This window comes from Lissotriton helveticus, chromosome 2_1 (assembly GCF_964261635.1).
Source record: "Lissotriton helveticus chromosome 2_1, aLisHel1.1, whole genome shotgun sequence".
Classification (NCBI taxonomy): Eukaryota; Metazoa; Chordata; class Amphibia; order Caudata; family Salamandridae; genus Lissotriton; species Lissotriton helveticus.
This window is the reverse complement of record NC_136059.1, coordinates 156194882-156218828: the sequence shown is the minus strand read 5'-3', so window position 1 is coordinate 156218828 and position 23947 is coordinate 156194882. Positions and strand designations below refer to the sequence as shown.

The following is a 23947-nucleotide window of genomic DNA, read 5'->3' as shown; positions in this document are numbered from 1 at the left end:
GAGTCGGGGCTCCCTTTCAGGGGAGCTGGTGTGGATCTGGAGCAACCAGAATCACGAGTCTTCTTTTGTAGTTCGTCGGCACAGGGACCACAAGCCAGCTGGCAAGTGACCGGGCCAACGCGTTGAGCCAAATCGTGCCAAAGGGCCCCACGCAGCACTCGTCGAGTGTGGAGGGCTGAACTTCGGCTCAGGAGTAGCTCAGGGTGGGGGCTTCTCAAACCCCGGTGTACAGCTTCGAGGGTCACTCGTGGGCTGCACGGTCAGCGTCTCGTGGTCACTTCAAGATGGCGTGCCCCACGCTTCCGGTCGCCTCCACGGGTCTCAGCTTTGCAGGGACTGTGGATCGGGCTGTTAGAAGCTGGGCAGGCTTGATCTCGTCGATCTCAGTCGCTCGAGTTCCGGCGGGAACTGCAACCAAGTAGACGTCGAGGGCTGGATGGTGCCTGCTGCTGCAGGGTGGTCACTCCTTGACCACAAGGGAGATTCTTCGGGCTTCCACGTTGAGATGGAGGGCGAAGGGTCCAGAATATCGTTTCAAATGTTTCTTCCAGGAAATCTGATGTGCATTGGCACTGCTCCCACTCTTATTCGAATCTGGTGGGCGTGATTACCTGCTAGGTCCCCTCCTATGGGTGGGACCCAGGAAGTGGGTGGATACACCCCCTTCCTTTGATCCAGGCCGCCCTGGCACGAGGGCTGGAGTGCCCCAGAACCGGTTTGGCCGGATTATGCAAGGGGCAGCCTTGTGCGCCCCAGGCAGTGTCTGGTTTCTTTCAAACCTCCCTGCTACAATACACTATCTCCTGTCTGGAGGGCGGTGACACCCTCCTGTGACAGGAAACCCTTTGTCCAGGACCCCCTTGACTGGGTTTCGGTCAGCTCCAGGGGTCCAGACATTTGTCTGTGGCAGAGGCATCCATTTTGTGGATCTTAAGGCCTTTGGAGAAATCAACCGCATTAAAGTGAAGTAACATGTCTTACCCCTCTAGAGGGGTGGAATGCCATCCCCGTCGCCAGAACTGGCGAGGGGATGGTATTCCAAAGCGTATGACACCTTACACGACATGTTTTGATAAAGCCAAACCAGAGTTGCTAAATAACCGCGAGGATTATAAGGCACTTAATAGTATATGGTATGGCATTATCCTGAAACAGCTTAGGGATTTGTTCCCGACGGCTGCAGACAGGCTCAGCTCATGCTAGAGCTCCATCTCACATAAAAACCATGCACCCAGCCTCCAGGATTGGTGAGGCCTGTCTATAGGAGTGGCTCACAGGTTTACATGTGTCCAGATATAGGTTTAGACATAGGTATACTATATCTAAGCAAGGGGTGTGTACACCACCTTACCCCAGCTGAGTGTTCAGCCAGTTGTGTCAATTTAAGAACCAGCCAGGGGTGGCAAAAGATATGCTGCAGCCCCTGGTAGGCCTTAGTGGCTCCTGTGCCCTGTGCACCTATAGTGCATTCTACAGGGGCTGACAAGGAGTCCATTTCCAATTGGTATGTGCCTATAGCACATGTGTCATTAATTTAGTGAGAGAACAGCAGGCTGGGGGTCTGATCAGCAGGCCCACAGCCTCAGTAGTCGAAAACCAGTGAAGCAAAAAGCAAAAATTTGGGGTGACCATAGGATAGCAGACCCTACTCTCCTACACAACCCCCCCCCAAACGCAGGGACATTAAACTAACCTTGACCAGATAAGTCTTCATGTTCTAAGTGGAAGTACCTGGAGAGACCATCTGCATTACCATGGTCAGTCCCTGGGCGGTGCTCCACTGTAAAGTCCATCCCCTGTAGGGAAATGGACCACCTGAGCAGTTTGGGATTTTCACCCTTCATCTGATTAAGCCATAAGAGGGGCTTATGGTCTGTTTGCACCAGGAAGTGAGTTCCAAACAAGTAGGACCTCAACTTCTTTAATGCCCAAACCACAGCAAAGGCCTCCCTCTCAATGGCTGACCAACGTTTTTCTCTTGGGGTTAGCCTCCTGCTAATGAAAGCCATTGGCTGGTCTTGACCATCTTGATTAAGTTGTGAGAGTACAGCTCCCACCCCCAACTCAGAAGCATCTGTCTGAACAATGAACTGTTTGGAGTAGTCAGGACTCTTTAGGATAGGTGCAGAGCACATGGCCTTCTTCAGGTCTTCAAATGCCTTCTGACAGCTAACTGTCCACTGAACCTTTTTTGGCATCTTCTTGGATGTCAAGTCATTTAATGGTGTCACTATAGACCCATAGTTTTTCACAAACTTTCTGTAATACCCAGTCAGGCCCAAGAAGGCTCTGACTTGTGTCTGGGTAACTGGAGGAGCCCAGTCCTGTATGGCCTGGATTTTGCTTTCCAGTGGCTGAACCTGGCCTCCACCTACTAGGTGGCCCAGGTATACAACCTTACTCTGCCCTATCTGGCACTTTGTGGCCTTGATAGTTAGGCCTGCCTTTTGCAGGGCCTCCAAAACTTTCTTCAGGTGGATCAGGTGATCCTCCCAGGTGGAGCTAAAGACAGCAATATCATCCAGATAAGCTGCACAAAAGTCATCCAACCCAGTAAGGACTTGGTTCACCAACCTCTGGAAAGTGGCAGGTGCATTCTTCAAACCAAAGGGCATTACCACAAACTGATAATGTCCACTAGGGGTAGAGAATGCTGTTTTGGCTTTTGACTCCTCAGCTAGTCTGATTTGCCAGTAGCCAGCTGTCAGATCAAATGTGCTCAGAAACTTGGCAGAAGCCAATCTGTCAATGAGCTCATCTGCTCTTGGAATGGGGTGAGCATCTGTCCTAGTGACAGCATTGAGACCCCTGTAATCCACGCAAAACCTCATTTCTCTCTTACCATCTTGGGTATGAGGTTTTGGCACCAGGACTACTGGGCTGGCCCATGGGCTCTCTGATGGCTCAATCACTCCAAGCTCCAACATCTTTTGCACCTCAGCCTTGATGCAATCCCTGACATGATCAGGTTGCCTGTAGATCTTATTCTTGACAGGCAGACTGTCACCAGCGTCCACAACATGGGTACACCAGTCAGTTTGGCTGGGTGTGAGTGAAAACATTTGCCTGTGAGCCTGCAAAACTTGTCTGCAGTCCCTCTGTTGCTGGTCAGTGAGGCTGCCTGCCAAGGCTACTCCATCAACTGAACCATCATCAGGGTTCTGGGAAAGCAGGTCTGGGAGAGGGTCACTCTCTTCCTCCTGTTCCCCATCTGTGGCCATGAGCAAGCTCATGTCCTCCCTGTCTACAAATGCTTTCAAGCGATTCACATGGATTACCCTGTGAGGGCTCCTGGGTGTTCCAAAGTCTACCAAGTAGGTGACTTCCCCTTTCTTCTCAATAATAGGATAGGGTCCACTCCATTTGTCTTGGAGTGCTGCTGGAGCCACTGGCTCCAGTACCCATACCTTCTGTCCTGGTTGGAACTCTACCAGCACAGCCTTTTGGTCATGCCAAGCTTTCTGCAATTCTTGGCTGGCCTCCAGGTTTTTGGATGCTCTTTCCATGTACTCAGCCATCCTGGAGCGGAGACCAAGTACATAGTCCACTATGTCTAGTTTGGGCTTTTTGAGAGGTAACTCCCATCCTTCCTTCACCAAACACAATGGACCTCTCACAGGGTGGCCAAACAAAAGTTCAAAAGGGCTGTAGCCAACCCCCTTCTGTGGGACCTCTCTGTAAGCAAAGAGCAGGCAGGGTAAAAGAATGTCCCATTTCCGCCTGAGCTTCTCTGGTAATCCTTTTATCATGCCTTTAAGGGTCTTGTTAAATCTCTCCACAAGCCCATTGCATTGTGGATGATATGGGGTGGTAAACTTATAGTTTACTCCACATTCCTTCCACATTGCTTTTAGATAGCTGGACATAAAATTTGTCCCTCTATCTGATAGTACCTCCTTAGGAAAGCCCACTCTTGAGAAAACTGCAATGAGGGCTTTTGCCACCACAGGTGCTGTGGTGGTCCTTAGGGGAATAGCCTCTGGGTACCTGGTGGCATGATCCACTACCACCAGTATGAATCTGTTCCCAGATGCTGTTTGGGGGTCCATTGGACCCACAATATCAATTCCAACTCTCTCAAAGGGGACCCCCACCACAGGTAGTGGTATTAGGGGGGCCTTTGTTGTGCCACCTGACTTACCACTGGCTTGGCAAGTGACACAGGAGCGACAAAACTCCTTGACATCCTCTGACATGTGAGGCCAGTGAAAGTGTGGAACAAGCCTGTCCCACGTCTTGTTCTGGCCTAAGTGTCCTGCAAGGGGAATATCATGGGCCAAGGTAAGGAGGAATCCCCTAAACTGCAGAGGTATCACCAACCTCCTGGTCATGCCAGGCTTGGGGGTTCTAGCCTCTGAGTAAAGGAGTCCCTCATCCCAATACACTGTATGGGTACCTTGGGCATCCCCAGCAGCCTCAGCAGCAGCCTGCTGTCTGAGGGGTTCAAGGGAAGGGCAATCTAATTGAGCCTGCCTCAGGTCTGCCCTTGAGGGTCCCCCTGTCCCCAGAAACTCAACCTGGTCAGGTTCAAGCTCCTCAGAGACAGTCTCCTCTTGGACTGCAGAATCAGTTTCCTCTGAAACCTGATCCTCAACCTGGGGCAAGGTGGAAGGCGAGGCCTTTCCTCTCTTGCTCCTTCTCTTGGGTTGTGGCTGGTCTATTGTCTCAAGATCCACCACTGGTTCAGGAAGGCACTTCTTAGCCTGAGCCCTTGTCATGGCAAGGACATGCTCTGAAATCCCTAGCATTTCTGCATGAGTCCTGTACTCCACTTCTGACCATGCTGAGCTTTCAAGGTCATTGCCCAACAGACAGTCTACTGGTAGGTCTGCACTCACCACAACTTTCTTTAGGCCATCAACCCCTCCCCAGGAGAAGTTCACAACTGCCACACTATGGGAGGTAGTGGAGTTGCTTGCATTGGTTACTAGGTAGCTCTCTCCTAGTACAATCTGTCCAGGGTCCACAAAGCCAGGGGTCACCATGGTGACACTAGCACATGTGTCCCTGTAAGCTTGAGCCAGTTTCTCATTTATTAAGGGAGTCTGCCTGTATTTGCCCAGGTTAGTGGGGCTTACTGCAGTGGGCAACTCAATGTCCACATCATACAGGAGAACTGCCTGTGTAGGGACTCTGACTAGGCCAGATCCTACTTCAATACCCAGGGTCAACCCAGCTACACCCTTGGACTGTGTTCCACCACTGCTTACTGTACTTGGGGTTGCAGTTGCTTTAGGAGCTGTAGTGGTGGGAACTGGATTTGCCTTGGTGCACTCACTGCCCCAGTGTGAAACTGATTTGCAGGTATTACACCAAGGTGTCTTTGGACCTTTGTTCTTCTTCTTCTTGTTACCATTTTGGGAACCACCCTCCTTACTATTAGTTTGGGGGCCTGAAGACTTCTGGTCTTTTTCTTTATCTTTCTGATTCTGATTACCACCCTTCTGGTCTGTTTTCTTCTGGTCACCACCTTGGTTCTGGGGTTTCTGCTTAATCCTTGTTCTGACCCATTTGTCTGCCTTCTTTCCCAATTCTTGGGGAGAGGTCAGATCAGAGTCAATAAGGTATTGATGCAACAGCTGGTTTGTACAGTTATTAAGGATCTGTTCTCTCATCATAAGATTGTACAATCCTGTATAGTCTGAAACTTTACTTCCCTGTAACCAACCCTCCAAAGCCTTAGTGGCACACTCCACAAAATCAGTCCAGTCTTGAGTCTGTGCTTTCTGGGTGTCTCTGAACAACAACCTGTATTGCTCAGTGGTTAGGCCATACCCTTCAATGAGAGCACTCTTCAAAACAGAGTAGTTTTTGGCATCCTCAGGTCTAACTGTGAGGAGCCTGTCTCTCCCTTTCTCAGAAAAGGAGTACCACAAAATTGCAGCCCACTGGTTCTCAGGAACCTGCTGTACCATGCAGGCTCTCTCAAGAGCAGTCATCCATTTGTGGATGTCATCCCCTTCTTTAAAGGGGGGCACAATTTTGGTCAGGTTTCTATTATCATAGGCCCTGTCTTTTTCTCTTGGAAAATTGCTGCCACCAGTGACATCTAAGCCACTTAATTTCTGCTCTCTTGCCAAGGCAAGTTTAGCTTGAGCTAAGGTAAGCTTAGCTTGACTCAGGGCTACCTCCTCTCTCTCTATCTGGAGTCTGACAGCCCTCATTCTAGCCCTATGCTCAGCTTTCTGAGAAGCACTCATGCCTCTCTCTGATTCTCTGGAGGCACTAGAAAGATGAGAGTCCCCTGAGGGAGATCTCACTCTTCTGTTGCCTGGGAGAATCATTTGTTGGGATCTGGGGAGGTGCTGGCCCTCTCCATTTCCCAGTAGGTCCAAGTTGGCCTGGCTAAGCCTACCAACTGGAACCTGGCTACCCTGATCCTGTACTTCTAAGTCCCCAGCATCTGAGTCCTCATCCAAGTCATCATCATCCTCCTCTTCAGGGGGATCAACTGCAGGGGGGTTCCCTCCAGTTCCTGTATCTAGGGAAGCTGCTTTTGCCTTCTCTAAGTCATCCTGTTCTAGGAGTTCTACCAGAATTAGGCAGGTGGGGCTTCTGCCCCTTTTTAACCCTCTTGCTTTGCACAAGACAATCAAGTCTCTGCGGGTTAGTTTGTCATATCCAGAAGTTGCCTGGGTAGGGTCAACTGTCACAGGACTAGACCCTGAGGCCTTTCCTGTGTCGGACATGGTTACTAGTGAGGTGTAAGTGGTGCACTTACCTACACTAAGTGTTTTCCTACTGGACCTTGCTAGTGAGTTGTAGTCAGGGGTGTGCTACTCCCTTCAACCTACAACTACTAAGTTCAGTAGAACTTAATATGCTAAGCTTTTGATTTTATATGTACCTAGAGGTACTTGATGTGATCTTTCAATTTGATATAAAGATTGCAATGGTAAAACAACAGCAAGCTCAAATCCGCACCGCTGCTCACCAATGTGAGAAGTTGGCCTGGTAGGGGATGTTTCCAATTCTGGAACCACCTACTACCTGACCAAACAATCCCCTTATGGTGTCTGGTTGTAAGTCAACCTTATTAGACAAGCTATCCTAGGGGTAGCATGGACTAAGCAGCCTAAAGGCTTAACTTAAGAGGTCGTGTTAAGCGAGCTGTTTTACCACATACAATCCTGTAATACCAAATGAAAAGGACACCACACAAGTATATAAAAAATATATGTGTTTATTACTAAAAACAATCCCCAGTATTCTTTATGAATAAAGGGGCACAAGCGTTAAATCAAAAGCACTGTTTAAACATACAAAGTTGCACAATTATGGATGAGGGCAGGGGGCCACTCAAACCATATACTAAACAAGTGGTATAAGAGAGGCCACTCGAACAGTGGTTAGGCCTAGGGCCTAGGGAATCGCTGGGAGCAGTCAGGACAAGCAATGCTGAAGTCGGGAATGGCCCTCGGGATTCGGGAGATGTGCGGAAAGCGCACGCATGCACCAATGTTAACCAATGGTGCGTAAAAGTCAAATAGTTAAAGTTTAAGGACACTTCCGCTGAACCTAGAGGAACAAAACTTAACACACAGACCCTAGAGGTGTGCACCAGTGTGGGAACACCGGCGGAGCAAAGTTACCTCACCCACAGGAAGTGGGTGCACAGGGTCGAAGTGGCGTCGGGTTTTGACACGCAGGCTCTTGGTGCTTGAAGCTGAAAGGGCTGCAGGCAGGGTGAAGACGAAGTGTCCGGTGGAGTCCAAGGGTGGACTCAAGTTGTAGAGTACCTGAAAGCAGAGGGGACAGAGTCTGGGTCACTCAGCAGTGACCAGGGTGGAACCAGGACGGAACCAGGCAATGTCGGGCGCAATCAGGTGGTCGTCGAGGCGCTTCTCTTCGCTGTCACGTGGGCTCTGGGGCATCTGCGACGTCCAGGAGCAGGTCACGATCTGTCCCACGCAGGCTCTCACCGTCGGTGCAGTCGGCTTCCGGTTTGGAGCAAACAAGCCTTGGTAAGAGCAATCCACGCGGGATTGGAAGATGGCGTCTTACTCGGACCAGGAAGGTCAGAGTCGGGGCTCCCTTTCAGGGGAGCTGGTGTGGATCTGGAGCAACCAGAATCACGAGTCTTCTTTTGTAGTTCGTCGGCACAGGGACCACAAGCCAGCTGGCAAGTGACCGGGCCAACGCGTTGAGCCAAATCGTGCCAAAGGGCCCCACGCAGCACTCGTCGAGTGTGGAGGGCTGAACTTCGGCTCAGGAGTAGCTCAGGGTGGGGGCTTCTCAAACCCCGGTGTACAGCTTCGAGGGTCACTCGTGGGCTGCACGGTCAGCGTCTCGTGGTCACTTCAAGATGGCGTGCCCCACGCTTCCGGTCGCCTCCACGGGTCTCAGCTTTGCAGGGACTGTGGATCGGGCTGTTAGAAGCTGGGCAGGCTTGATCTCGTCGATCTCAGTCGCTCGAGTTCCGGCGGGAACTGCAACCAAGTAGACGTCGAGGGCTGGATGGTGCCTGCTGCTGCAGGGTGGTCACTCCTTGACCACAAGGGAGATTCTTCGGGCTTCCACGTTGAGATGGAGGGCGAAGGGTCCAGAATATCGTTTCAAATGTTTCTTCCAGGAAATCTGATGTGCATTGGCACTGCTCCCACTCTTATTCGAATCTGGTGGGCGTGATTACCTGCTAGGTCCCCTCCTATGGGTGGGACCCAGGAAGTGGGTGGATACACCCCCTTCCTTTGATCCAGGCCGCCCTGGCACGAGGGCTGGAGTGCCCCAGAACCGGTTTGGCCGGATTATGCAAGGGGCAGCCTTGTGCGCCCCAGGCAGTGTCTGGTTTCTTTCAAACCTCCCTGCTACAATACACTATCTCCTGTCTGGAGGGCGGTGACACCCTCCTGTGACAGGAAACCCTTTGTCCAGGACCCCCTTGACTGGGTTTCGGTCAGCTCCAGGGGTCCAGACATTTGTCTGTGGCAGAGGCATCCATTTTGTGGATCTTAAGGCCTTTGGAGAAATCAACCGCATTAAAGTGAAGTAACATGTCTTACCCCTCTAGAGGGGTGGAATGCCATCCCCGTCGCCAGAACTGGCGAGGGGATGGTATTCCAAAGCGTATGACACCTTACACGACATGTTTTGATAAAGCCAAACCAGAGTTGCTAAATAACCGCGAGGATTATAAGGCACTTAATAGTATATGGTATGGCATTATCCTGAAACAGCTTAGGGATTTGTTCCCGACGGCTGCAGACAGGCTCAGCTCATGCTAGAGCTCCATCTCACATAAAAACCATGCACCCAGCCTCCAGGATTGGTGAGGCCTGTCTATAGGAGTGGCTCACAGGTTTACATGTGTCCAGATATAGGTTTAGACATAGGTATACTATATCTAAGCAAGGGGTGTGTACACCACCTTACCCCAGCTGAGTGTTCAGCCAGTTGTGTCAATTTAAGAACCAGCCAGGGGTGGCAAAAGATATGCTGCAGCCCCTGGTAGGCCTTAGTGGCTCCTGTGCCCTGTGCACCTATAGTGCATTCTACAGGGGCTGACAAGGAGTCCATTTCCAATTGGTATGTGCCTATAGCACATGTGTCATTAATTTAGTGAGAGAACAGCAGGCTGGGGGTCTGATCAGCAGGCCCACAGCCTCAGTAGTCGAAAACCAGTGAAGCAAAAAGCAAAAATTTGGGGTGACCATAGGATAGCAGACCCTACTCTCCTACACTATGCACTTGCAACGTATATCCACACTGCACAGTGTGAGACCCGAAGATATTTGTTTATACGTGTCAGACAATGCACTTGTAATGTATACCCACACCGCTTTTTTATATGTGTCAGGCTATGCATTTTCAATGTGTACCCACCCAGCTGTGCGAGACCTGAAGACATTCCATTATATGTGTCAGGCCATGCACTTGCAGTGTGCACCCACACCACAGGGCAAGACCTGAAGGAATTTGTTTATATGTGTCAGGCTATGCGCTTGCAATGTATACCCACACTGCTGACGGAGACCCGAAAATATTTGGTTATGTGTCAGGCTATGCGCTGGCAATGTATACCCACACCGCTGGGTGAGACCTGAAGATATTCATTTATATGTGTCAGACTATGCACTTGCAATGCATACTCACACCGCTGTGCGAGACCTTAAGATATTGGTTTATATGTGTCAGGCTATGCACTTGCAATGTATACCGACACAGCTGTGCGAGACCCGAAGATATTCATTTATATGTGTCAGACTATGCACTTGCAATGTATACCCACACAGCTGTGCGAGACCTGAACATATTCATTTATATGTGTCAGAGTATGAAGCATAAGTGAAGATGGTTCACATAGAAAACAGCTCAACAAAACCTTAACCTTTTGAAATACTTTTTCTGGTGTTATCTGCAAAGACTGTATAGCATTCATGTGTCCATTATTTTAAAGATGGTTCAGGTTTTTGTGTTGAGAAACCAACTATATTTTGTAAAATGTGTTTCATGTCTTACTGGAAGTTACTAGGTGCAACCGCCATTGAGGATAAACTTCAGGATGGGGTTCCTCAGACTATCGAAACACTGAGCAAAGCCAACATAAAGATATGGGTGCTCACTGGGGACAAACAAGGTAAGTGTCACCTTAGGGTATTCCTATAAACAGCTAACCTCTTGCATTTCACTACATTTCATTATCAATAGTATTTTTTTTTAAGAAAAATAAATATTTTTCATGCTCCTAGCTGGACACAAAAGCCACCCACATCAGTGAGAGAATATAAAAAAATACATCCAGAAATCTATGAATACTTATATTGCATTTCTAGGACTACACATATTAGAGACATCGACTTTAATCATGGCGCTCAGCGATTTGGTAAAAGATTAAAAAGATGCTCAGTAAAATATAGCTAGTCCAGCCTTGCCCATGATGATCCAAAATCTGAGAGGATCATGTTGGCTATTTACCAGTGAGAGAAATACCTTCACTAAAAACGACCTCAGTTGGCATTAATTTTCACCCGAACATCAGTTGCTTCTCTACAGCCCTGTTGAGGTGTGTTTTTATGGTGAAGGTGAAGTTTTGATTTCTTTTAAGGCAGAGGATAACATTTATATATTTGTGAAGACACACATGTTCACAAATAATGTAATATATTACAATTACTAGTGTTTTGTGTTTGCAACTGAAGTTGTTCCATTGTATAGCACTCCAATAGCATTTTAAACAAGAACATACCAATCATTTTTACTCGTAAACTTTGAATAGTATGAGAGGGAAAATCTTTCATAAAAATGCATCCAATCTAGATCGAGCCTTTCGTTTACAGGTAACCTGCTGAAACAATGTCCTGTCCCTTGTTCATGGACTGAACCAAACATAAACAGAATGCCCCCAGGAACATTGATATTCCTGTGGAACTAGCTAGGTTGGAAGGGTTACTCATGGAAGGGTTCCTCACCCGGTGTACCTCCGGTCCTCCTAATGCACTGCCTCCATTCCACTTTGCATGAAACGCTGGAGTTACTTTGATACATTTTGCCTCCCTCTAAATGCCCTGTTATCTTGCATCCCCATTAAAGACCTTGCCACAACCAGTCCGCTTAGAGGGTATGAAGTCTAAAGCATGAACAGACAAAATAAACTATGTGGGTAAATGTAACATATGGTCTCAAACCACTGTCCACAAGGCACTGATCTGACAAACTGGGCTGTTTTTCTTGATGATAGCCACAAAATGTTTTTGCAATGACGCAGAGGGCGTTTGCCCCTTATCTTGTTACGTGTCAAAATAAGTGAAAATGGTGCAACTAGATGATAAACCAAGGCTGTGTTATATTTTCTACCAAGAGTGTTTCCCCTAGAATTCATAATCATATCAGGTAAATGCAAAATCACAGGGTTTACACAACATCCACATGAGACAAAATTCATCTACGCAGCCTAGGAAAGATGACCGAAAGACATATGGCCTGATTAATATGAAAGTCGAAATGATTTCAAGGATGTCAGGAAGCTGAAGCTTGCTGACTCGGTCTAGGCCCTTTAATGGCGATTTGGGGGGGTTAGAAGATTTTTAGAGCTGTGCCTCCTAAATACAAGAATTTCCCTGGGTGTTTTAGGAAGCCATAAGGAGCCTTCGCCAGCATCAATAATAAAGTTACACTGTAGATGTGGTTTTCAATGGAGAAATGCTGATTTGAAACCTGTAGAAGTGTGTCAAGTCTACAGGTTATGGTGGATGAGTCAGAAGTGTTCATGAACGCCTCTGTGGCAGTGGATTGTATGTACCTGGTGATTTACCTGTATGGCCCACGGACAAAAAAATATCATGGCTCAGTCCACTAAGCAAGGATTATTGTACTCATCAGTACCCAGTAACCTGAGAGTCTGTCCTTGATCAGGTAGAATTTGTTGTTGATGCTGTTAAGAATTAATTATTGAAAATATTATAGATCCAGGGATAAGGTGCTTGTTCTTCGGGGATCCGATCTTCATAAGACGAATGAAGTGGAAGCTGTTCCCCCTTTCTTTTTCTGGGATTAAGGGCAACTCCTGTCGAAGGTGAAGGCACCTCCATTGGTCCTGAAAAGGTAGTATGTGGACCATGTCTGGTGCACCTGGGGAGACCTCTGGTGGTGCTGCCCATGCTGAGTTTGACATTTAAATCGCTTGAAGTGGATGTAAACACATTGAGCACTCGATGAACAAAGTCTCCCGCAGGGAATCCTGGACCTGCCAATCTAGGATTCAAGCTGCTATTTATTTATAAAGTTTTATATAGCGCGAACATGATCCCGAAGGATATCAGAGTGCTTTACAATTGGGGGGAAGGAAGGTAACTCTTGCAGTACAGGCATCAAATATGAATACCAACTAGAACACATATCAAATAGGCATACCAAACAAAAAGGTTACAATCGAAAGGGGTCAACAAAGAATAAGATAGTAACTGGTACATAGCGAACTAGGAGGGGAGCTAATTTGTGCTATTAAAATGTCAATCACTGTAGTATAATATTATAGTACCACCACAATATCCTAGAACAGGGCAAAGCTACTATGGGGCGCTAGAGTGGGGGGGGGGGGGGCTGGAGTGGAATTAAATAATAACCACACCACCTTGGCATGGAATGCAGATTGAAGTCACAACACCTTCTACCACAAGATTTGCTGCTTGGGAGAAAGATAATTGGTAGTTGGATGAATGAATCTGCTTCAGAACAAGGAGCAAGCACTGGGTATAATTTCAGTTTTGGGCAGTAAGTCCAAAAGTCAGATTCTTCCAGTGCAGATAGTTTGGTCATTTATATGTTAATTTGACAATAACCAAAAATACAGCTGCTCATATTACCACCTCTTTAACTTAAAGATGACCACTCTGTTGCGGCATAAGTACAGTAACCTGGCCGGTGCTGGGAGGGGGAAAGGATTCTACAGCTGCCACCTGTTACAGGGATGAGTGAGACAAGGATTCAACCATATGATATCATCAGGTGTGAAAGGGTGTGTGATGTCACTTCCGCTACTCCTGGAATTTTGGTGAATTGACGCCCAAGCATGCATGTGCGGAACATTGCAGTGACATGCACACTGTCACAAATGTTGTTGGTCATCACATTTATAAAATCAATAACATTATTTATGAATTAATATGTTTGAATGGTTGCAACAGTAGTATGTAAGCACTGCATGAGAACTATAGACTACAGAGACACATACTGACTGGCCTCTTTCCTTTCGTAGAGACGGCGGAGAACATTGGCTATGCCTGCAACATGCTGCAGGACGAGATGAAAGAGGTGTTCATCATCAGAGGCAACAGCCCAGAGGACGTGCTGGAAGAGCTCAGGTATTCAAACAATAGGGAGTCAATGCCAATGCATCATTCGCTCATCACTCATCACCGTCCATGCAATCTCTTGAGTCCGGTCATCGACGGTTTCCGCATGCGCGTCTCATGTAGCCTGGTAAGAAAGCTGAGGGTGGTACCCACACAGAGACCTGCATGCTGCTTGGTCATTATCCTTGCAGGGCCGCCTCCTGAACGTTTCAGCCCTTTAGCAGCGATTGCGATCAGATATAAGAAGCTTCTTACGCTGTGCTAGAAAATATGTACACGTTTAACAGACTTAGATATGTACAGTAATGCACAGTTGTTCAATCTAGTTCATTCACAAACCCATAACTCATACAACTCATACAACTTTGTCTTCAAACAGATTTTTGAAGAAGAATAATTCCCACCATCTCTAATGATCCTCAAGTGGACATCCCCTTACTTGAAGCAGTTGCTAAAGTGATGATACACAAATGCAGTGAATAGAAACTTTACTTTCAAATAACCCAGTCATTGACAATCATTTGGGGCTCTGTTCCAGTGCTCTGTGTTTTGGACCACTGTGTCCCGCCAGACCACGTCCAGCCATATTAGAATAAGGCCTGGCTCTGCTCCAACAGCAACTATCCAGACTGAGCTGCTATGTTCACTGTAGATGGGAGCACAAGCAACCCCTGGCTAGCCCAGGCCTCTTTATGCCTCATGTGTAAGGGACATCGAGCATGGGACGCGCGTCTGGCATTATGGACACGTTGACATGCTTAGACCTTGTAATCTATTCTTATTTTGAAATAAATACAAATTAAGATTTGACTAGAACTTTTATAATATATAACTGTTACTTCTCTATTTAATAACGTACCCCCTGTTTCTGTGCACGTCTTACTATTGAGCGTAAGACATTTACAATGTACGTGGGTAAGGTGTCAACTAAAGTGATTGTCAGCTGTAGTGGTGCCACAGCAGATACCAAAGCTGGCAGAAATGTCTGCTATTTGCAATGATGTCTGTGAGAGCCTCTGGATTGCACCCAAGCTTTGGAACCCAGCTCTTCCCTGATTTTACTTTATACTAGTGAAACAGGAAGCATGTTTTTCACTGCTTTGATATCACCCATGTGTCCCTGGTGACTTGAAGGAAGAATCATAAGGAGGGGTCACAGATACAACATCTTCCCCATGTAACCAGAATCATCCAGATGTGGTGGAACCGCAGTTGATTACCTGGCGTCTCCCCGATCTTTCCCTTCTCAACTGGTTCTGTCTGGACCCGAGGAAGCCAGCGGAATGATGGATGATGCACCACCATGACGCCTGTCTCATTCAATGCAGACCTGAGGCAGCCAATGTCTCTCTCTCTCTGCTCACCGGGGCCTACAAGCATGAGCCTTAGGAAGGGAGGCCAGAGGCATGTGACGGAAGGAGTCTGAGTGCCTGGTAATAAGGGTGGGCATTTTGGGCTACTGAATCGTATAGGCTGATGCAACAGATGAACCGTGAAATAAAGAACTGCACACTCCAAATTAAAGAAGGGGACCTGAGACAGAGGAAGTCAAGGCCACACCTAGGAATCCTCAATGGTGGTATATGGACGTGCAGCCACAACACAGGTTGCGGATTCAAGTTTTGGCTTTTTAGAGAATACCTGGTCGATGTCCTGGAGAAGTCTCTCTCTAGCAACACAGTCTGTTATCTGAATGGGTATTGAAGCAGTTTGCTTTCTGAACATTGAGCCATCAGCGGTCTACCGATGAGCTCTATATGAAGTGAAGGACAAATTAGGAGTTACAGTGAATCCACATCAACATGCCATGAACTGTTTTACAGCATGAATAACCATACTGAACTGGGACTTGAAAGTGTGGGCTATCGAATCCTGCTATCTGTTGTGCTAGACAAACTGTGAAATACAATAAATAATAATTTATACTGGGAGATCAGAGAGAGCGGAAGGACTATTAAATCCAATGTACACACTAGAGAATCAATAATGCTGTTTTGTCGGAGTATACCCACAGCTACCTCTTTTTTAGCCTACATAGAGCCAATAAATGCAGATAACCATTATATGATTTGCCATAGACGTATTACACCTAATGTAGACTTTTTTGCTCCATGACCACCTCAACAATATCAAAGGGATGGTGATAAAGGACTGTGGGTAAAATTAATTTAAGCATACTCATCTATCGTCCCTAGTCTGCCTGTGCATAGTCTTTACGCTATGTACTGATGATCAGCATCCATTGCAGAAGCGCTGATTGATCTCCCATAGAATTTTGATATTCCTGCCCTTGGTCCCTGTGGGATAACTGCAGAGATAACCTAGGGTATTGAAATGCAGGTTGTTAATTGTAGTTTCTATCCCCCATTAGGAGTGCAAGGCGCAAAATGAAACCAGAATCCTTTTTTGACACTGATGCGGTCACCATCCATATTCAGTCACCTAAAAAGAAATCTCAGATGTTACCAGATGAGGATGTGGATGACGAAGAGAGTTACGGAATAATCATCAATGGACACAGTTTGGTAAGGAGCGACACTTTAAGATGTTTAATTCTTTACATTCCGTTGTCGGGTCAGACCCAGGCAGCTGAAACCAAAGTATAAACTATGAGGCAGGTTAGGAGGGGATAGAGGTAGCTGATTTCACGAGGTCTAATCCGTCTTGGGGAGCAATGGCTGGTCATCTATGCCCCATAGTATGGTTATACTTAAGTATCCTGGTGTATACTTACCACCTGATGCAGAGTACTAGTAGATTATTTGGATATTAGCAACACTTTGTAATGTTTTGGTGAGTTTGGCTTAAAAGTCTTTCTCCTTAGCTTGTCATTAAAAAAATCCTTAACACTGCCTGCTACAACATGAGCATGATTGAACCACCAGTCCTGGATTGTCACCCCAGATTAAGTCGCTAAAATATGATAGAATTTTCAGTATCACTCAAGTGACCATCGTCTTATATGCCCCTTGGTTGCTCTTACTATATCATGTTAAATTATATTTTAAATAGGCATTGCTTCCCCCACAAGAGCATTTTCTGCTAATATTTTACTTATGCTGGACACTAGAATAGCGGGGCTGGGAAAAGTGAAGCCTTGCCCTCTCTACCTGGAGGGTAAAGTTTCCAAGCTTTTCTTGCACGATCTTTATATGAAAATCTCAGGTCTCTCGGCCATCTGAATCAGAGCTTACACAAAGAGGGACCCGGTTGGGTAGAGTGTCAAATAAAATACTTTCTTTGCCTCCATGATTCACTAGTTTAAAAACTCAAAACCCATTTGATGTCATGGGTAGCAGCTATTAGGTATTCATTTCTTGATGATTTATTTTGATCCAAGAATATACATTTTGTGAGATCAGATCCATGTATTGTACGTATCTAGACTAATATTACATATGCTTCTTTGCCTCGGTGATGGCACTAAAGAGCTACCGTAGTGTAAAACCCACTAATATTAACAACAAGGCTAGCCTCAAAACCAACAATAGCTTCTGCCAAAATAGGAGATTCCATGTAATCTCCAGTAAAGCGCCACATGCTCACAGTGCTCCTGGGGGACTCCAACAGTGAAAGGAACAGATAGTAGGAACCATAGAGCTTCATAAGATTAAGACACAGAAACCCATTGAACCCCAGACCAGAATATAACACTGGAAACCCACCTTTACTGAAATATGGTGAATGTATAGGACAGCATGCTCGCATAACTGAATCAAAACACAGTCAACATAGACTATGTAGAGGAGCAATATAAGGCTGGAGATCTTGAATAGGCTTCACGAGGAAAATACTATTGCATTGGTGAAAGAGTCACATGTCCTAAACTTACGAATGGCCCAGTATTCATTTGGCTCACATAAATATTGTTTCCTTCTACCCAGTGTTGCTTTGGGGTGAAAGCTAAACCACACTGTGAACAAACTTAACTGAAAAGAGAGTAAACTTCCACAGACTGTGTTTGAACCGTACAGCTGCCTTCCATAAACACCTCTTTTGGCTCTGTTGCACCCACACCTTTACGGTATTCACTGTCTTCTAGGCCTTTCCACATGTTTTTCTGGCAGTGCTATTACAGGCCCTGCATTCCTCTTCTTAATATATACCGCCAGTCATTTCTCAGCCTGGACCTGTAGCTCCTCAGCGAGATTGCCTGCACCTAGTTGAGGAAATCTTACTGATCCCCTCATAATATCTCTAATTCCTTAATAACATTTCCTCATTTTTCTGAACCAGCTGGTCTCCGTAGATTCCTGGACCTCATTATCTTTTCTCACTGCTGGCCCTCAGCACATTTTTGCCTGTCTCTTTCAATAGTGTTATGTAAACACCTCTCACAGTTTCTCAATGTCATCCTGCCCTCAAACACACACACACACCACCTTCCCAACACAACCATAAAAAAGGGAGGGACTTGGCATGCAGGTAACCCTGAATGAGTAAATGCTCTGCTGAAGCAAGTGGCCAGTGATGTCACAGCTGTAGGCTGTTCCCTTACTGAAGCATGCTCCCTGAAGTGAGTTCGCACATCACACAATGCCCCCGGACAGAACAGTAGGTTGCCTCCCCTCAATCCAGGCCCCTTTATGCTGTTGAAAGCTTCATGCTTTGAGCTCTTTACCTCTCCCACAGGCCTACGCGTTGGATGAGAACATGGAGCAGGAGCTGCTCAGGACAGCATGCATGTGTCGAGCTGTTATCTGCTGCCGCGTGACACCCCTCCAGAAGGCCCAGGTGGTGCAGCTAGTGAAGAAGTACAAGAAGGCGGTTACTCTGGCCATCGGCGATGGGGCTAACGACGTAAGCATGATTAAAGGTAAGGAAAGAACTTCCTCAGATACAGTTGAACAGTAACTATGCCCAGCTTGGGATTGGAGGATAGCGGGTCATACAAAAGCATTGAAACTTTGCACAAAGTCTTTAGGTTGAGTCCGAAAAAACAAATGACCTCTGACATTTGTTGGAACTTCTGCCTTAACTAATCAGGATGTGCTATTTTCTAAGCCCATTTTACAACAAAGGTGTGTGTAAGAAATGGTGTTGTTGGTTGACTGGGGTGTGAGCACTGGTCAAGCAGCAACCACAATCTTTGCATGGTGAGGAACAAGCCAACCCTAAATTAACCTGTGCTCAACCCTCTGGTTGCTTGGAACAGAGTAATCAAGCTTAATTTAGAGGCTATGTGTAAATTATTTGTGCAACTCTTCAAACAGTAATAGTGAAAAGCAGCACCACACAAAAAGGATCCCACACCAAGACTAGAGTGATTACTAATGAATGGATGTATGACGTTTCAACGCATGCTTTTACAACGCATGCCATTACGACGCAGGTTTTACAACGCAAGTCGTTACAACGTCTTGCGTTGGGGGGCGCTGGATAGTGAATAGTTTAATTTACTATTCCAACTCCAGTCCCCGTGGATAGTAGGGAAGGTGTTGGATAGTAATTAAACTATTGCCTATCCTAGAGCGCCCCCCAGCGCAATGCGTTGTAATAACTTGCGTTGTAAAAGTTGCGTCGTAATAGTAGTGCGTTGTAAAAGTTGCGTTGTAAAGGATGTTCCCCCTAATGGATACCACCCAAACAACAAAAATCCAATCAGTAGAACAGGAGAGATGCAATTTTAAAGACTGTGAAATTAGCTCCAAAGAGCACATAGTGCCAACTGTAGATATATGGTCACCCTGGAACGGGACAAAGCCACAAGTTAAGGCCGACCACACTGGCGCACGAGCTGGCTATAAGGACCCAGTCAGGCCAGCTGAACAAAGTACCTTAAATTATGGTTTTGCGGAGCGTTGTGAGGGTCTGCGACAAAGATGCGTTGAGCAGCCAAAGCAATGCGTCAGTTCTGAGATGCAGCGAGGCTGTGATGCGAGGTTCTGTGTCATCGTCAAGATTCCCTTCTACGAGGGCTTCCGATACGTAGCCTGGCGTTGAGGATGTGTTGCGCAGTTGAGGCAAGACATTTGTTCCGAGGAGCTGCAAGGCTGCGATGCAGAATCTGTAGTCGAGGCTGCAGTCGTCAAGGAGTGCAAGGGCCTACACTGAAGAAGTGTCACATAAAGGTAGTTCCAATGAGGAAGCGGGCTGCAATGTGAAGCAGGTCTTTCTGATGGAACTTCCTCAGTCGTTTCTGCTTGAGGGCACAGCCGAGCAGAGCAGAATTGGTCTGTTCCTCTGGATCCACAGAGGGTGGCAGAGCACCTTAGACCCACTTTCAAGTGTCCAGGATTGGGTGGCACCACTTGGCAGGGTAGACTCACAGATGGCAGAGTCCAAGTGCTGGGGTCGAGGTTGCTGGAGCCTTCTGTCCCTGAAGTTGAAGTCAGGAAGCCAGCCATCAAGCCCTCGGGTCACTTTGGGGTCCTGAGTTCAACAGATGCTTGAGCAGTCCTCACCCAGGCACGAGGACAGCAGGTAGCAGGCCAGCAGTTCTTTCATAGCAACAGTTCAAAAGAGTGGCAGTCCTTTCAGCAGCACTGCAGTCCTTCTTCCTGGCAGACTATGCACAGATCCAGAAGTGTACTAAAGAGTTGATGTCTGGGGTTCAAATTTATACCTGGTGCCCTTCCTCTGGAAGGTCGGAAAAACATCTAGAAATCCCCTTTGAAGTCCCCAAGCATCCTGCCTTCCGTGTTCTGGCTCCAGACTAACTACAGGTGGTATGCAGCCCTTTGTGTAGAAGCAGGACACAGCCTATTCAAGTGTAAGTAGGGCTGTGACCCGCTCCACCCTATTATCCTGTGATGGCCTTCCCAGGCACACCTAAGCTCACTATTGTGTGTGGCGGTCTAGGAGGTATACATAAAGCGCAACTGTCAACTACATTCAGTCATCTGACCCAGAGACAGGCTGCAGGTACAAAATGGCTAAGACAGGAAAATGCTTTGAGTCTTGTCAGAATTGAGATCCCACCATCTCAACATGGCCTCAGGAAGACAGGCTGGCAGGGTGCTGTTAACGCAATCACAGGCTGTAGCCTTACATTGATAGTGATGGGCATTGCATCTGGTTCAGAAATTGAATATGAAAACATAAGGAATAGTTAAACGAGAGTGCCGGTGAGTATGGACTAAAGTTTTTAAGATGGGCATATTGATGCATCAATACTTTCCCACCACGTAGCTGTCCTCTTTGATGATAATGTTGCTCTCAACCTTGATAAGTTCATTGACAGTCTGAACTCTGAGGCCATCTCTAGCATCGCAGGGTGGAATGCTTTCAACCAGTGATACTTTGATGATATCCTATGTGATAAATGTAACTACATATCCTTTGGCCATCCTATGGAAGATGTGTGAGACAACTGATGCCTCTCAATGTGTCACTCTGGAGGCCCTTCAAAATCATGTTCGATCCAGGGTTCTTTATCCCATTATTTCAGGTATGTAATTTCCTAGCAGATTTCTTGGCAGGCTTGGGAGCGGCTAGTCTTGCCCCCGCATGGAATTCTCTATCAAACAAGGGATTCCCGATCCTGAATTCACCATGACAGCCCTGTCCTGGGACAAAGACTGTCTAGAGGGCGATGACTGAAGAGCATCTGGCATCAATTTATGATCATCCCCCTTCTAGCTTGGTCATGCTGGATCTTTCAGCAGCCTTTGATATAATAAATTAGGATGTGTGGCATTGCTCAATCGGGCGAGGGCTTACTTTGTCATTCTAGGTGTTCCCACTCTTAGATACAGTGCAAGGTTCCATTGATAAGTAAATGAGTGCTGGAAAGCCACAGAAAGGCAGTATACATGGGCTCTAGAAATAACTATGACATATAACACTGTGGTTAACAAAAGGTGACACATTTCGCTGTATACTGAATTCTTTGCATCTCTTGTGTTTGTAACTTAGATCGGATTTCGGTGTTTATTGAGATTTGCTGTATGGTGGAACCCAAGTGTAAGGAAGGATGTGATGAACTGTAACTGTTGCACTCATATTGTGCTTGTGTTGTACAGCAAGTCCCATGCATATGTTAATGCTTCAAACACCAGCGATATTCTGCGCATTTGTGTTGTACATGCTCCATGGTTTGTTGTCTTTTTTGCAGCTGCACACATTGGGGTTGGGATCAGTGGACAGGAAGGGATGCAGGCTGTCCTCTCCAGTGACTTCTCCTTTGCTCAGTTTCGATACCTCCAGCGCTTGTTACTCGTCCACGGACGCTGGTCCTACATCCGCATGTGCAAGTTCCTCCGATACTTCTTCTACAAGAACTTCGCCTTCACGCTGGTCCACTTCTGGTATGGCTTCTTCTGCGGCTTCTCAGCACAGGTGAGAGTACCATCCAAGCAGTCCCTGATTGTGAAAACACACATCACAATAATGCATGTCTGTAAAATGTGTGGGTAAAGGCCTAACATGTGCACAGCAATATGTAGGCAGGATTGTCATTGTGATGGTGCGTTGCACGTTTTTTGGACAGCATATTGTTTGACAATCACATGGCCTCTTTGCGCTATTTGGGGAACACTCTTGGAGCTATCATCTGTTGTGGGTTTGACCATTAGGGAAGGCTTATAAGCTCGCTCAATCTCAGGCCAAGAGGGACTGGGACGCAGCTCACTGGAGGGATTTGCTAAAATCCTGTACAGATAGAGACATGACTGCATTCTGGCACCTAGTGAAGTGGGGTAACGGGGACCTGTGCATCATTCCCAACAATAACATGGCGCCCGATTTATGGATAGATCACTTTGGGTCCCAGTTTGCAGCCAGTCCAGCAGTGACAGAGATTTTTGAGATGCCTACCTCTGTCCCTGCAATATCATTCACCAAAAAGGAAGTGGAAACTGCTCTTCTAAAGGTCCTAAGAGGTAGAGCCCCGGGGTTTGATTGTATTCCAGCTGATGCTTTTTTGCATGATGTTGCTTCTTGGGCTCAATACATTCAATTGTTATTAAATTGCATTGCTCAAGGTGCATCCCTGCCTAGTACCTGGGCAGGAGCGGTTATCATACCCATCTTCAAAAAAGGTGATCGTTCAAACCCTGGCAACTACAGGCCTATAAGCCTGATTGATTGTATCCAGAAAGTTGTTGCCAGGGTGGTATTAGGCAGAATCCAGGAATGGATGGAGGACTCAAATATCCTCTCTAACCTTCAAGCAGGGTTCCGACAATCAATAAGTACTGTTGACCAGGTTTTAAAATGTATTTTAATATATTGGCGAACAGTCACTTTGGGGAAAGGGACCATTTATGCTGCCTTCGTTGACTTAAAGTCAGCGTTCGATTTGGTTCCGCGCCCAAAGCTGTGGTCTACACTTTTGAAACTGGGCTTACCGCTAGAGCTTTTGGCTCTTGTGGTTAAACTACACACTGGTAACTATGCCCAGGTTAGGTGGGACCCGGCAGGTCGGACGACTGGGAAGTTCCCGGTGGAGAAGGGAGTGCGTCAGGGATGCGTCCTCGCACCAACTCTCTTCTCCATCTACACTAATGGGGTTGTAAACTATTATAAAGATTATCCCACAGATGCCCCATGTTTAGCTGGAAATAAGACCCTCCTTTTAATGTTCGCTAACGACACTCTCATACTGTCGAAAACTAGGCAAGGTCTTCAACGTGCCCTTACTAGATTCGAAGAATTTTGTGCAGACCACGATCTAACTGTAAATGTTGATAAAACCAAGTACATGGTTCTGCACAACACAAAAAAAGTCATCGGAGAAGTTAAAATAAGAGATGGGTCACTTGAACAAACTGAACCATTTTCATACTTGGGGGTTCTTATTGACAGGAAACTAATTTGGAAAGCCCAATTAGATTGTCTTTCAGCAAAACATGCCCAACTCTCAGGAGTTTTGCTCCGGGAACACAAACGCTCACATACTAAACCAATAGCCTCAGTTCTCCAGTTATATAACATCAAAATAGGCACATCAATTTTATATGGGGTTGAGCTGTGGGGCTATGCCAATATGGAAAATCTAGTGTTGGGCCAGAACAAATTCCTGAGGTCCCTTATTGGTCTCCCCAATCCACTCCCACAGTTCCTCTTCTTCTGGACCTGGGTTGTCAATCGATCAGGGATGTGGCCAGATACAGGCTCTTAGCCTATTGGAGGGGGATCTGGGTTACCCGGGAACTTGCCCATTATGCCCAGGCAGTCCTAGAAGTGAGGGACCTCGACACTAATTACAAAATTCC

The 23947-nt window shown here is 46.7% G+C and overlaps 1 protein-coding gene across 2 annotated transcripts in view; it reads left to right on the top strand.

The window, feature by feature from the left end:
* Positions 1-23947, top strand: part of LOC144817820 (phospholipid-transporting ATPase ID-like) — an 892949-nt gene that overhangs the window by 835691 nt on the left and 33311 nt on the right. For both annotated transcript variants that reach the window (XM_078674658.1, XM_078674659.1), the window contains exons 19-23: positions 10465-10576; positions 13694-13799; positions 16162-16315; positions 18423-18606; positions 21847-22070. In XM_078674658.1, coding sequence (XP_078530784.1) covers positions 10465-10576; positions 13694-13799; positions 16162-16315; positions 18423-18606; positions 21847-22070 — 780 coding nt within the window. The remainder of the gene's footprint in view (positions 1-10464; positions 10577-13693; positions 13800-16161; positions 16316-18422; positions 18607-21846; positions 22071-23947) is intronic.